Source organism: Alligator mississippiensis, chromosome 12 (assembly GCF_030867095.1).
Source record: "Alligator mississippiensis isolate rAllMis1 chromosome 12, rAllMis1, whole genome shotgun sequence".
NCBI lineage: Eukaryota > Metazoa > Chordata > Crocodylia > Alligatoridae > Alligator > Alligator mississippiensis.
Genome location: NC_081835.1, coordinates 22,698,310 through 22,712,784, shown reverse-complemented (window position 1 = coordinate 22,712,784; position 14,475 = coordinate 22,698,310). Strand labels below are relative to the sequence as shown.

Here is a 14,475-nt window from a genome sequence, read left to right as displayed (position 1 = left end):
ATTTGAGTCATATTGCCATATTGCTAGACAATCAATCTATCCACAAATACCAATTTCCACATTCATTTATTACATGCAAAGTGGTAGGTCTGCTATTGAGGAGACTGGCTGAACATATGCCTTTGTTCATATGTTTGTTTTTTTAAATTATCACCACTGTGCTTTGGCAATGCAAATGTATCAGATGTATATACAATCATGGGCCATACTATAGGCTGTACCATCTTTCGCTTATTTTTGAGACTCATCTTGTTCTGAGGAAATGAAAGCAATGGCAAAACTCCCACTGACTAGTGGGAGCAGAACTGAGCAATATAATTCCCAGGGAACACGTCTACACAAAACGCTACATCAGCGTAGTGATGAGCTACATTGCCATAGTGATGGGCACTAACCATGACACTGCCACTACAGTGCAATAGGGTTGTAAATGACCAGTGGGCGGGTACTGCACAGTCATTTAATGTAGATATGCCCACTGAAACTGAGAATAACTGCTTGATTAAAATCTCCACACACCACTTTTTTTAGGGTATCAACTTTAATGTTGAACTTCCTGGATTTGTGAAAAAAAAACATTAGAGTGTCTGTTTGCTTCAATGGATATGCTTCTAAATGGTGGCTTATTTATGTGTAGGGCAGCTGGCCTGTTTCCCTAGTCCAAGAAGGGCTCACTGCCACACACACGTCTCTTTCAGGGCATTTTTTGTTCTTCAACAAAATTCAGGCTAAACATTAAACAAAACGGTGTCTCTGACTACCCTGAATGACCAGCCCAAGACTCCCTCCCTGCCACCCCCCTCCCCTCCTTCAGGGCATACTGCATGAACTCAACTCTCTGTTGTAACTGCATTAGCTCTTTTTAGGAAACATTCAACCAATTCTCAGCAAGGTCTGATAACAGAATCGATCTGCCTGGCCTTGGGACCCTAGCCCTTAAAAGGGTATGCACCTCTGTTACAAAGTTATAGTAATTTATGGTAAGGAAGAACTGGGTAGCATTCACAAAAGTTTAGTATGTTTAAAATGAGAATTTCATCACATTAAAAAGAAATTAACTTTGTAGTATATGGATTTATTTCCTTTCCAGCCCCTGATGAACAACTATGAACATTTGGGTTCAACAGCATGCCAAGTCAATCTGTGATAAAGATCTGTAGATTATTATAATAATCACAGATTACATTTCTATAAAACCTCCCTTTCTAGAAAAAAATCATAACTTTTGCAATGTTGAGACTTTTGAGTGCTGGATTTCACCCCCTTAAATATCATTTTAATCCAAGTTTTATGTGCTTAACTTGTCTACACAATGCAACACACTGCTTTCAATTCTATTTTTCTCTGTTGTTGGTGAAAGCATTTGTTGTCAATATATCAGTGGTTATTAACGTATTGCTTGAAAGAGGAAACATTGTAGAGGTTAATTTGTTGAGAAACTGTGGTTGCATAAGATTTAACAAGTTCCTTTATTTATTCTCATAGTGTTTGTTTCATTAGCAATATATTCATGTGCTGAAATATGGAGTACTGAACTAATAGATTAGAGAACACTGCCAAACACCAGCTTTGCCTCTGGCCAGGCTATTCTGTGCACCTGCAGTCTTGAAAATGTTGGAGAGGTTTCTAATTTCATGTTTTGAGAAGAAAAATAAAATGCTCTCAAGGATTTGGAAGACCTCACATTTTGGCCAATTCCACCTACATTTTTGGCTCTGCATCCCAGAACTGAAGAGAGGCAACTGGGAAATTTACTCATAGTATCTAAGATCAGGATAAATCAGTAACACAACAGTGTCTTCTGTTCTTAACAAAATCCCTTGAGATTCTTTAATAATGGTCTTTAAACTAATTATTTCATGAAGTATTGCATCATTGTGCAGATTTCACTGACAGTATATGTCTTGAATTCTCAAAAGGAATCTTGGCAAGGATGATTAGAAATGTTATGCAATCAGTCAACCACAGTTATAGTGGTGACTTCAATAATGTCTTTCTGCAAACTTGTGGAGCGGGGGGGAGGTTTTAATTAGGCCTGTGCAAGTAGGCAGCTATTCGATCCAGCTTCGGATCTCACTGCTTCGGATGCCAGCGATCCGATCCGGAGCTCTGGACTGGGTTTCCACTCTGATCTGGCCGAAGCAGCTCTGAAGCTTTGGAGCCACCTCGGAGATCTGGCCATAGGGTGTAATGGGGAATCAATGAAATATCTATAACTTTGTTGTTTTTTGTCTGATTTGGATGAAACATGTAGCGGTGATAGCACCTGCTGAGAGCATGAAGCCTGCCAAGTTTCAAGAAGATCAGTGTACGGGTTTGGGGGAACTGTACCCCAAATTCTTGAAAGCAAAACTCATGTCACATGTATGTGTTACACCACAGTGGGGTGAAAACTACAAGGGTAATAGCCCCTGTTGAAGCCACAATGCCTCCCAAGTTTCAAAAAGATCGGTACAGGGGTTTGGGGGGAATTGCACCTCAAGCTGCTGACAGGCAAAACTCATGACATAGATGACCCTGTGTGTGTTAAGGCGCAGCAGGGTGAAAGCTGCAGGGATGGTTGCCTCTGCTGTGGCCACAAAGCCTGCCAGCTGTGGAGGAGATTGGTGTGGGAGGGTTCTGGGGCCCTGCACCCCTAGCTGCTGACAGACAAAACTCATGACATGGGTGCTTGTGCAACTGACTGTCTCTGTCTTGGGGCAGTTGATTGTTTGTATTGATTCTTTCCTCTCCTTAGTCTGTGGTTTTGTAGGTGTTAATTGTTGCTAATTAACTGGTTACATTAGCTTGCAACTGTGTATTGAGCTGGTCCCTGGGTGAATCATGATTTACTAGTAATTGGTAACACAGTAGCTTAGCAGCCAGGCCTCCAGTAACCCCCACCCCCATGCTCCAAGACAGACACAGTTGCACAAGCTCCCATGTCACATGTTTTGCCGGTCAGCAGCTTGAGGTGCAGTTCCCCCTAAACCCCTGCACTGATCTTCTTGAAACTTGGCAGGCTCTGTGGCCTCATCAGGGGCTACCACCCCTGCAGTTTTCACCTCACTGTGTTGTAACACATAGACTTTACATGAGTTTTGCAATTTGGGGTGCAATTTCCCCCAAGCCCCTACACCTATCACCTTGAAACTTGGCAGGCTTTGTGGCCTCACCAGGGGCTACCACCCCTGCAGGTTTCACCCCCCTGTGTTGTAACACATAGATGTGACATGAGTTTTCTTTCAAGAACTTGGGGTGCAGTTCCCCCCAAACCCCTGCACTGATCTTCTTGGAACATGGCAGGCTTCATGCTCTCAGCAGGGGCTATGACTCCTGCAGGTTTCATCCAAATCAGACAAAAAACAACAACGTTATATTTCATTGGTTCCCCATTATACCCTATGACCGGATCTCTGAAGCAGCTCTGAAGCTTTTCCAAAGCACTTCAGTAGCTCTGAACCACTTTGGAAAGCCTAACAAAGCCACTGCTTCGATCCAGACATGCTGCTTTGGATACCAAAGTGTCCAAAGCTTCTCTAGATCAGAAGCACAGTCTGAAGCCTTGGACAGCCCTAGTTTTAATCCAAGTGGCTTTCAAGAGTTGCTCTAATTAAAATTCTCGCAGTGTCTTTTGTATTCAGCATCCCATGCTTCAAAACGGTGGCAGGGGTGCTTTAACTAAAGCTGATTCAACAAGCTTTAGTTAAAATCCTCCTGCTGCCAATTGGAAATGTGGGGATGCTGAATAAACATGACATTGAGGCCCCTGGAGCATTCTCATTGGAACAAGCAAGCAGACTTGATTAATGCATTGGAGTAGGTATTGGGCACATGTATAGGTACCTTTTAAGTCTAGCTGAGAAAATTTAGGACTAACAAATATATATGTATTTGATATATATATTCAAACAATCAACATGTCCCTAACTGTTCATGTATTTGTGTTTTACCACACATCAATGAGTTAAGCCTTCAAACAAAACATGTTTATAATGTTTATATAAAAACAACCTATATAAATAATTCTTTGTACCTATAGAGTGGCATCTTTCACCCAAACATCTCAAAGAATACCACAAAGGTGAATATTATTATTATCCCCTTTTTGCAAGAGTGCAACTTGTGGTACAGAAACATTAAATAACATCCTCAGGAGATCAGAACAACACAGAGTGGAGAGGTCTATATGAACTCTGCCTGGTTTAAGAATAAATGCACTTTTTGCAACTTAGAAATTAGGGCTTTGTGAAGCTTCAGTTGCTCATTCAATTTGGCAGAGATTCGGCCCAATTCAGCAGCCAAATATCCAAATCCGAATCAAATCAGAAGACCCTTTAATTTCTTCAAATCAAATTGGAACCCTCTGAATTGATTTGGAGAGATTTGATAATTTGGATATAGGCACAGCTTTAAATGTTTTTCTACATGCCTCAAGGTACCAGGTGGCTCGTGAGTGCTGAGATGCTGGGGCAGATGGAGCATCCCATGGGAGTGCAGGGGGGTCCCCAGTGTACTCAGTGGCAGACCCAGAAGTGGACCAGAAGCATTTCTGCTCCACTTCTAGGTCTGCCGTGGACCATGCAGGGCACCCCCCCTGCTCCCCAGCTCAGTGATTGGTGCCTCCTGGGTCTGGAGGGGGCACCCAGGGTCCCCCCATGGCCAATCACTAAGCTGGGGCACCAAGGGGGGTCCCCCACACACTCGGTAGCAGAGCCAGAAGTAGACTGGAAGTACTTCCAGTCCACTTCTGGGTCCACTGCCGAACATGTGGTGGGGGGAGTAGCCCTGAACTCCTGTGGGATGCGCCATCCACCCCAGCATCTTGTCATTCATGAGCTGCACCTGGTACCTCGAGGTATGGAGAAAAACCATTCGAAGCTGTGTCTATGGCTGAATCGCTGATTCTCTGAATCAGCATCGAATCTTCAGATTTGGATTCAGCTGAATCAAATCGGGACAGTGATCCAAGTCAACAAATAAAATCACTGTCCCCCGATTCGGGCCAAATCCAAATCGAATACAGCTCATTTCGCACACCCCTATTAGAAATCCACTGTTTCATTTAAAAAGAGCAACTTACACATCTGAAACATTTTTATGCCAAGTTCATGCACCATGCACATAAACAGTATTTTGCACTTAACCAACTATTTCTATGTCTTCAAATAAAAGAAAGTCTATAGCTTCAAAACAGGCTGCAACAGTTTCATTCATTTAAACAAGCAGTCTATTTTGGTAATTTAAAGTGTTGCTTGTGTTCTTAGAGTACAAACTGCTATTGCATACCTCATAGGAAGTATATCTAGGAGACTTGGTGTTCTGGCCAAACTCTTCCATGCATGGCTTAGTACCAGGAAATGCTATAATTTTTGTACATGTGTAGCAATTCCTGCTGCCTTAAGCAGTGTATCAGTACAGTTGGAGGCACCAAACCTCCAGGACCAATGTGCTATGACTAATTAGATACATAAACCCACTCACAGATTTGACTCTAAAATCATAAAGTAGCCCTAAATGTTTAAAGAGAAAGCAAAATGTGAAATATGCATTGAACGTATTTTTCATATGTAAATATTCTACTTGGTTTATTCTCTTTCAGTTTAGATTCCTATATTTTGATTTGCTTTGCCAATTGCCAGACACTGCCATGTAGTAAAAAATCAGTACATTTATCAATGTTTTTTAAAAGATGATGAGCTCAAGTAGATTATTTAAAAATAAAATATGGATAGTTTTCTTTCACAGTGTAAGTATTATCTTCTCATTTTATTTCAAAGCATGGTTATAAGCTAAAAAGCAAGTATATTAAAATAGGTTTGGAGAGTTTTGCCTTTATTGTCTCTTAATGTTTGCAAAAGAAAGTTTCCTCAATTTATAATGTTTTTCTACTTGCCAATTCAAGCTGAGATCTCAAAGTTACTTTTTTTTTTGACAGCAGGATATAGAGGAAGCCAAATTCATGTAGCCACTTCTTTCTCTGCCTTTAAACTGGACTCAAATTTAGAGGGTTGTAAAAAACTTCTAGTCAGAACAAAAAAACCCCACAATCCTGGATAAATTACTTTTTCAATGAATCTTTATTAGAAGAGATATTAAAGTGGGCCTTAAATACTTAATTCCTATTTTGCATGTGTTGTTAGTATGACTGTACATGTACCTTGGGGTTTTGTGTAACTTACCATAAGCTATTTTCATACATAGTTATCTGCTGTGATTCCTCAAGGCATTTTTCCAGGGGGGGGGCTGGGTAAGGGAGAAGTTCTTTTGTTTGAAAATGTTGTATACTGGCAAATAGGAAGTACACACTTTAAGCTGTGTATGTGTGTTAAATTGTACATTCTTAAAATAATAATAAATATGCATTTTTAAGCATTGGAAATGCACAAAAATAGGTTATAACAGTGAAACTGAAAATAACAAAAAGGAAAAGTTGCATCTGACTAAACTGTCAGGCACACTGTTATATATGGGAAGTGAAAATGTTTTTCTTCACATTTTTAATAAGAATTCATTTCACTACATATAAAACAATTTATACAGAAAATAAAAGTCATAAAATAGCATTACGGATATGTCAGACTGACAAAAGGGAGAAAGCTCATTCCTGAGGTGGAAATATATTACGTGGCATTTGAGGCACAATGGGGCCTATTAAGTAAGTTGTTTAGGTGGTGGTGTGTTACATCTAGTTATTGAAAAACATGTGGTACTCTTCTTCCTCACATGGGAATTTCAGTGCTTCCATCAGTTTGTGGTATAACCTTAATATTCTTTGAAACTAACTTACGGAAGTTTGTGGAAAACCAATCTGCTTCCAGTTGAAGTACAAATACGCCAGGATGCTTTAGGAGTCTACCAGAGTGATTAGAGCCATTTATCACTGTGTCTGTGGTAAACCCAGATACATTTGCATTTAGGCAATTCAATCTGAGTCTAAGTCTGTGATGCATTACAGCACTCTGATAGGATCTGTTTTTTTGGCTTTAATCCAATCACAATAAAACTCTCTGAGAAACCTCGGTACTTTGGGTTACTCCAATGCATTTAATAGAATTGACCTCTTGAACCATTAAAACATAGTAACAAAAATCTACTGCACACAGTGCCACATCTCCTGAAATATGACGCAGACCTTTGATGCCTACATCAATGTGCCCTGTGGGAGCCACCATATCTTGCTTTAAAATGTTTTCAGTAGCGATAAGTGCATTTGCAAATGTTTGGATGTTCCAACTAGATAAGTATCTATACTTTTTAAATGAATCCTAGGAGATACCTAAATCTAACGAGGTCTGCCTAGTAAATGACCCTCTACGACCTTCTCTGCCTTCTTTCAGAAGGCTAGAATATCCTCCTGAAATATGTTTGAAATGGAAAGAAGGCAGTACACCTTCCTCTGAGGAGTCCTACTGGTAGAGGTGAGATCTCCCTAGATACACTGGTAGTGAAAAAAGCTAGAATCCACTCCTCTAGTACTTCTGCCTGGGGAGAGAGTGCTAACAAGCCAAGGAGTACCTAACCATTTGATCCTGGTTTGGAAGTGTAGCGATTACAGTCCTGCTATTCACTCTTTATGGACTTCCTGTCTACCAAGTCAAAAATCTTTGTTGGTAGTTTTGGAGTTGCATATCATATGACTTCCCCTTTTCCTAAAAATGTTTTGTAGAAAACAAAAACTTAATTTGAATTCACATTTTAGAATCATAAGACATCAGATATCCTTTTTTAAAGGCCAGCCTGAAAAAGCCCTGCTACCTCTCAGAAGCATACTGGAGACAGAGGTATCAAGACCAGTGGTAGAGGAGCCTTTGGGGTTAGTTAACTTCTTTGTTTCCAGGTTTGGCATTATTGAGTGAAGAATTCCAAAAAGCAACATTCTTTGGGAATTCTGAGGATGGTATAGATGCATCCCTAAATCATCTTTTAGGGACTACAACGAAATTTCCCCCTCATTGTTAGACAGACCGCAGCAAGGTAGACTTTTTTTACATTTCTCTTGGCAACCCAAGGACCCATTGTGGGAGCAAAGTTGTAAAATTTTCACTAGTGCAATGTGGCAAGTATCCAATGCAGATAATGACTTATTAGGGAGTCATTTTCCCTGATAAACTGGAATTTGAAGCCAGTTAGGAAAAGTTCTCTCTTAAAGAAGGTTAGAAACTTAATTGAGGCTCCTTATATCTGGTACTGTGTGGAACCACCCTATTTCTCATCTCTAAATCCTTGCATGAGGGTTGGGTTGTGGTATCAACCAACAATGTTGGTGTGGAGAGAAGTGGGGGCTGACCACAGTCCTCCCTCAGGTAGCACAGATTCCAGCAGGAAGGATGATCTGCCCTGGATGATTTATTGTCAAATAGCTGCTAGATGAGATAAAGCTGTGGCCTAGTTAAACCACATCCTTTATTTCTTGTCTTTTTTCCTATGATGTCCAGGCTAATGAAAAGGATTTATCTCGGCATCACTTTAATGTATTAGTATATCTGGCATTAAGGCTCTTTATTACTATAAATAATGAAGTAAAATAGAGTACAGTCAGACCCCCAGTTACACAGTTTTGAGTTACACTGATTCACATATACATGCTTTATATAATATGACCATGTTCCAGCTTCATGTTTACACTGTTTGTGGTAGAGCGGTTGTTAGTTTGAAGTCTGCTTACATAGCGTTAGCATCACTTGTCGTCTTCTTCAAGATTGTCCATCATTTTTGGTTATGTTAACCCCTGAATATTTGTGAAAATAGCATCAAAGAAAGCCTTTGATGTTGTGCCCAAAAGTGCATGTAAGTCTATCACCCTGGCCCAGAAAACAGAAATCCTTGATAAATTAAGAGAAGGCAATAGTGCTGTGTCGATTGCTTGCCAATACAGTTTAAGTGAATTGACTGTGTGTACCATTAAAAAAAGTGAGCAAAAAATTAGAGACTGTGTGAAAACGACAACCCCTGTGAATTCGAGTGCCATTGGTGACTAGAATGCCTCATTTAGATAAGGTTGAGAAACTCCTTAATCTTTGGATCAATGAAATGACCAATACAAAAGGAGCAGTTGTCGACAGCATGGCAATTAAAGCTAAAGCTTTGTCTTTATATGAGCACGTAGCTGGGAGTAAAGGTTTTAATAAGGCTATTAATTCCATTATTTTGTGTTTAAATATCCTTTTATTATGAAATAATGTTATCAAATCTTGGTCCCAGGTCCCTATCCCCTGTTTTCCATTGACTCAATGCCTCGAGATACATGGTTTCAACTTACATGGTGTTTTTCAGGAACCCCCCACGTAACTTGGGGTCCGACTGTACTTAGTTAAATTTTTAATTGAAATTACCCTAAATAATGCTTCCCTAGCAACTTTCTTCTTGCTATCTGTTCCTATCCTGAGGCAGAGTGAGTGGATGTTTGCACACCTTTTCACAGTAAACAACAGAGTATCTAGAGGACATATTTTGGAGTACAGCAAGATGCTCTATTATTTCAATATTTTACTCCTCACACTAGGAAGATGATGGAGAAAGGAAGAAAGGAATTGTCCAAAATGACAAGACATAATACCTGCTATCATCTTCCAAAAGGCAAGAAAGAAAACTACCATAGCTTGAATCCATGCTGCACAGTTGCAGTGTAGATAGTTCTGGGAACAAGACACGAGAAGGTACATCAATACAATAAGAAGGTAAAAATGTACACATTGCTAGTAGGGGTTTGGGTTGTAGCCGTGTTGGTCTAAGGACATAGGCAGACAAGGTTCCTTGGGTGAATTTGATATATTTTATTAGACCAACCCAAATAGTTGGAGAATAGTTATTAAGCAAGCTTTCGGGTTCAAAAACCCTTCGTCAGGCTAAGGAAGCTTCAGCAGTTGGTGTGTGCTCTTCCTGGCTTGCTTAATAACTATTCTCCTCACCCAAGGAACCTTGTCTGCACATTGCTAGTAGGCACATGGTATGTGTGTGAAATGTCTCCTAAACAGCTTATTGACCTGAAGCATATGTACATTATGGCTGGAGCCCAGGTACTTGGCAGCAATGTCTGTTATGAGGTCGGCAGCAAAGACGGATGATATTTTCATGCTTGGGGGCTGTTTCCTATTTCTATCGACCTGTAGGAAAAAGCTATAATGATGGTCAGAACTATAGGGAATTTAGTTCAGAAGCAAGGCTTTTCCTTAGCTTTCTGTTGCCGAGTGAATGAAAATCTACATTATGCAATGTATGACTCAGAATGAAGAATCATAACATCGGCTGTGTGGTACACCCTTATATAGTATTAACATGACATGCTCATTTGTGAAATGGCCCATTGCCTGAGAGGAGATTGGTTACTTTGAAAGGCTGAGACTAGCGTGATGTGAGATTTTCTGCTCTTCAAGTAAAACTCGTAGAAGTCAATGATGACACTGCCACACAAAGGAAAACATCAGATATAACACTACTAGCTGAGTTTGGAAAACTTCTCTCTCATCTCTTCTCACATTATTAAAGGAAGGAAGGTGTTCGACAGCACACTGATATGACGCACAACACAGATCTTCACTGTCTAGGTTATCAGAGCATCCTTTCCTCTCTTGATTTTCACTAAGCTTACAGTACCTGTGTGAGCAATGACTATCAGAACTTTAAAACAGAGGGAGTAGTCAGTATACATTTATGTGTTCACACTATGAAATAACTTCAATTAGCCATAGAAGATATCCATATGCACTGTATGCAGCTTACTATAGTAATTTTTATCAACATGAAAACAAAAAAAATGAAATTGAAGTACTATTTCTTGTGGTAAAACTTGCTCCAGAGCATGTAACCAAAAACTCTTCTCTTAGAGACTTCTATTGATTTATAATAATGAAGATAGCAGTTATTTTAAAATTGGTAAGGTTTTAATCACACTTACAAATTACAGCTAACCTCTCAGAAAATCTGGAACCTTCTGAACAAGCCACTATTTTGCAGCAAACATACATATAACTAAACAGAGAAGACTAGGAGGAGTCAACAAATGGGATTTAATCTTGTTTTATTGCATAGTGCGTCTGCTTTAGGCTGTGGTGGACTGTGGCAGCTACGTGGAAGAGGAACAACCCAGGCCAGGTACAGACATTACACTTCTACTGATATAAGTGATCAGAAACCTGTCTATACCTATAACAGAACAGAAGTTCGGCGTACATAGGCTGGTTTAAAAATGGCAGGACCTAATCTAAGATTTGCCCCTCCCACCAATTGGCAAATGTGTGTTCTGTCTGCTAGTGATCTAAACAACACCGCTTACCAAAATCTGCATATTTGAAACAGATTCTGCTCAGTCTTTTTGAATGTCTGTACCTAACCCCAACAAGTATGAATGAAACAAACACATGAGTTAATACTTAACAGCCTTAATGTAACAGTACAGCAACACTTACAATAATCTCATCCTACCTTTCTCAGCTGCTGTCAAAAGGCAGACTTCGCTTGACGGCTTTTCAATACGAGGTTAGCGTAAAATAGTGAAAATGAAACTAAATGCCAAGTGCCAGCTCCAACAGAAGAGTGAAAATGAACGTTTTCCCACCTGCTGTTTTAACTGGTGCACTAATCTGTCTTTCTCTCGTTTTAGAGCCATTACTTCCTCTTGAGTCTTCTTTTTCTTTGAAGCAGACAGTTCAAGCAAGGCAATGTTTGCATCTTTTTCACTGATTGCAGCAAGTAGAGCTTCCTGTCTGATGGTAAAAAAAGAAACGAAAAGCGTTATTGCTCTCATTAAACCCATCACCAAAACACCTAAGGAATATTTCTTGTGTTCATTTATGCTCCTGGCAAATTTAGTCAGCTATCCGAAAATCATGAAACTAATTAATCAACAAAATCTAATGGCTGTCTCTGGATCTAAATATTGTACATGGCATGCAGTGGTGTCTTTGCATCACATTAGCCTAGTGCAGTTTTTTAAAAATAGTCTAGTAAAATCTGTTTTAGAATTAATTTTACATTATCATTTTTAAATACTTAGAAATATTTAACACACAAGAGTAAAATATCTTGAAAGTTTCACAATACAAATGATAGCTTTCCTCCAATTATTAAAATTTTCCTATAGATTTATCACTATTTGCTGTGCCACTAAGGAACCATGCTTTTCAATTATGTTATAATTTCAGTAATAAAATTACAGGAAAATAATGCCTTGATCTCAGTGATAGATCTTCTCCACCAGCTTCTTGGATGTCTAATCCTACTGAAGTAAACTGCAGCTGATGCTGCTCTAAAACTTGCATAAGATATCAGCAGGTACAAGGATCTAATTTGATATTTCTGAAGACTATAATCAAAGGCGATTTTTTTTTTTAAGTGCAAAAAGTGAAATATAGAACTGAAGGTCCAACTCTCTGTTACACTTCTATAACCAGTCCCATAGCCAAAGCCATGTTTGATTAGTAATAAATAGAAACGTTTCCAATAAGAGAGACAATAATATTAATAATAATGAGGAGAAGCTTTTAGAACAGAACAATTTATAGTCCATGCTTTCTCCTAGAAGTATAGAAGATCAAACATGAAGAAATAAGGATGGAGAAATGAACTGTAAATTAAATGTAAGCACCAACTGTTAATCATTATAAGAAATTGGTTCATAAACTTTATACACTTAAGGTGAGCTAAAAGGTTGAAATTCTCATAGTCCCTGTGCTGACCAGGAAAAATGTCAAAAAAAGCTATTTCACTCTTTAAAGTTTCTAATGCATTAATGTAAATATTTAGAAGACAATATTTCTGATGGAGCCAAAGAAAAACAACCCATTTATTCTGCTCTCCAAGTTATGAGACATGGATTAATTTTAGATAAACACTTGCATTTTATTCATACAGTTAAATGGTCTCATTTATTATTCTGCCGCCTTCATTATAATCACACTCCTTAAAAAAACCTATCAATGGTGTTTAACTGGATGCCATATTTACTCTTTGTTTAAATAAAAATATATATATCAGTAGAAAAGAATACTTTAAAATGACTATTTTTCATTATAAAGATAGTATGCAAAGGTACCGTGTATCTGGATTTCTTCACTTGACCGTTATGAATACAAAGAATGGTCCATCAAGTTTTAATGTGTAAATTGTACCTAAATATGCTTAGTTTAATGTATCTAATTCCTGTATTTTTCCTTTAAAAACTCAGGCATTACATACACAGGGATAGAAATAACTGATTTGCCACTATAAGCAGCTGGTCTTCTTGTCCTGCTCTAAACAGAACATGTACATACAAAATATAGTCCAATAAGACCTCCTCCTGTTTGGTAGCTTTACCAGTCACTCAAACAATAAAAAGAAAAAAATTCAGCCTCCATTTTCAACCTTCTACAGATAACATTCCTCACTTCTCTGTCTCAAAAAGATATATTGCCTATGGAAGTAGCTTTGTTGGTAATAACTAATCTGACAGCAAAAATCAGGAAAAAGCTGTCTGCATCTTTATAGGCACAGAAATAGCATATTGTGTAATTATAGAAAACATTCTTCTTCTGAAGTTAAATACATCAAATGTGCTCACATGAAATCTGACTGCTTTAATTCCTTGATAGTTCATTTCATAATGTTTCATGATTTTCATTTATTTAAATAGTTAAAATCAATTCAATTAAATTAAAACTATAAACAAAAATAGTTCAAAGATGTAATAGTGCTCCAATGGTTTATTTAAATGAAAGGCATTTTTGGAAATATTCCTATATCTTTAATTTCTAATGAGTAACCTTGAACACTCATTTAAGGAAAATTTTGATCTCAGGTCATTTCAAATTAAAAAAGGTGCCTTATGTTGTAATTATTGCAAATAAACTCTAATTGTAGTATTGCCTCATTGGATATAGATAATGGAATCAATATCAATATATTAACTGAACTATACCAGAACAAAAGAATTAAGAATTCACTTGCTTGTTAGCTAAGGATGAATTGTCAAATACAATTTTTAGTTCAAATGGTTCCGTGTCATTATTATAAATCTGGTTGTATTAAAGTTCTATATCTAGTATTTATGTGGGAGGTACAGCTTACAAATATTTGGAGGATGTGTGGTCACATACATTTACAGAATGTTCAGAAGAGAAACATAGCAAAGCTCAGGTCAAATGCAGAATAGGAGGGTGTATCCCAGATTTCCTGGGGGTGTATCCCAGGTGTCCTTGGGGATGTAATTTAAAAGTGAAAAGTAAATGAAAAGTTACAGTGTATAGATATTGCTGTTCTTTCTACAGTAGGTTTCAATTTAAATATTTGCAACCTATTGGATTTCAAATTGCCAGTTGTTGTATCATATTTTATTCTTTTATTATGCATAATAAAATGTTTACCACTGCTGTAAAGGAAAAGGACAGAGTCTAAAATAATTGTGTGGAGACAGAAGGAAAACTATGGAAATTAGGAATATTTGTAGGTCAACTTTATGAGAAAATGTTTTACGGATTAAATTTTATGGATTTAAATTATTAAATTTTACGGATACCA

General features: G+C 38.1%; 1 protein-coding gene across 5 annotated transcripts in view; it reads right to left on the bottom strand.

Moving 5' to 3' along the window:
- Nucleotides 1–14,475, bottom strand: part of ERC2 (ELKS/RAB6-interacting/CAST family member 2) — a 1,022,300-nt gene that overhangs the window by 248,373 nt on the left and 759,452 nt on the right. For all 5 annotated transcript variants that reach the window (XR_009455862.1, XM_059715377.1, XM_059715380.1 and 2 more), the window contains exon 14: nucleotides 11,537–11,684. Coding sequence is in view for 4 of the 5 variants with exons in the window: in XM_059715377.1 (XP_059571360.1) it covers nucleotides 11,537–11,684 (148 nt within the window). In the remaining variant the exon portion in view is untranslated. The remainder of the gene's footprint in view (nucleotides 1–11,536; nucleotides 11,685–14,475) is intronic.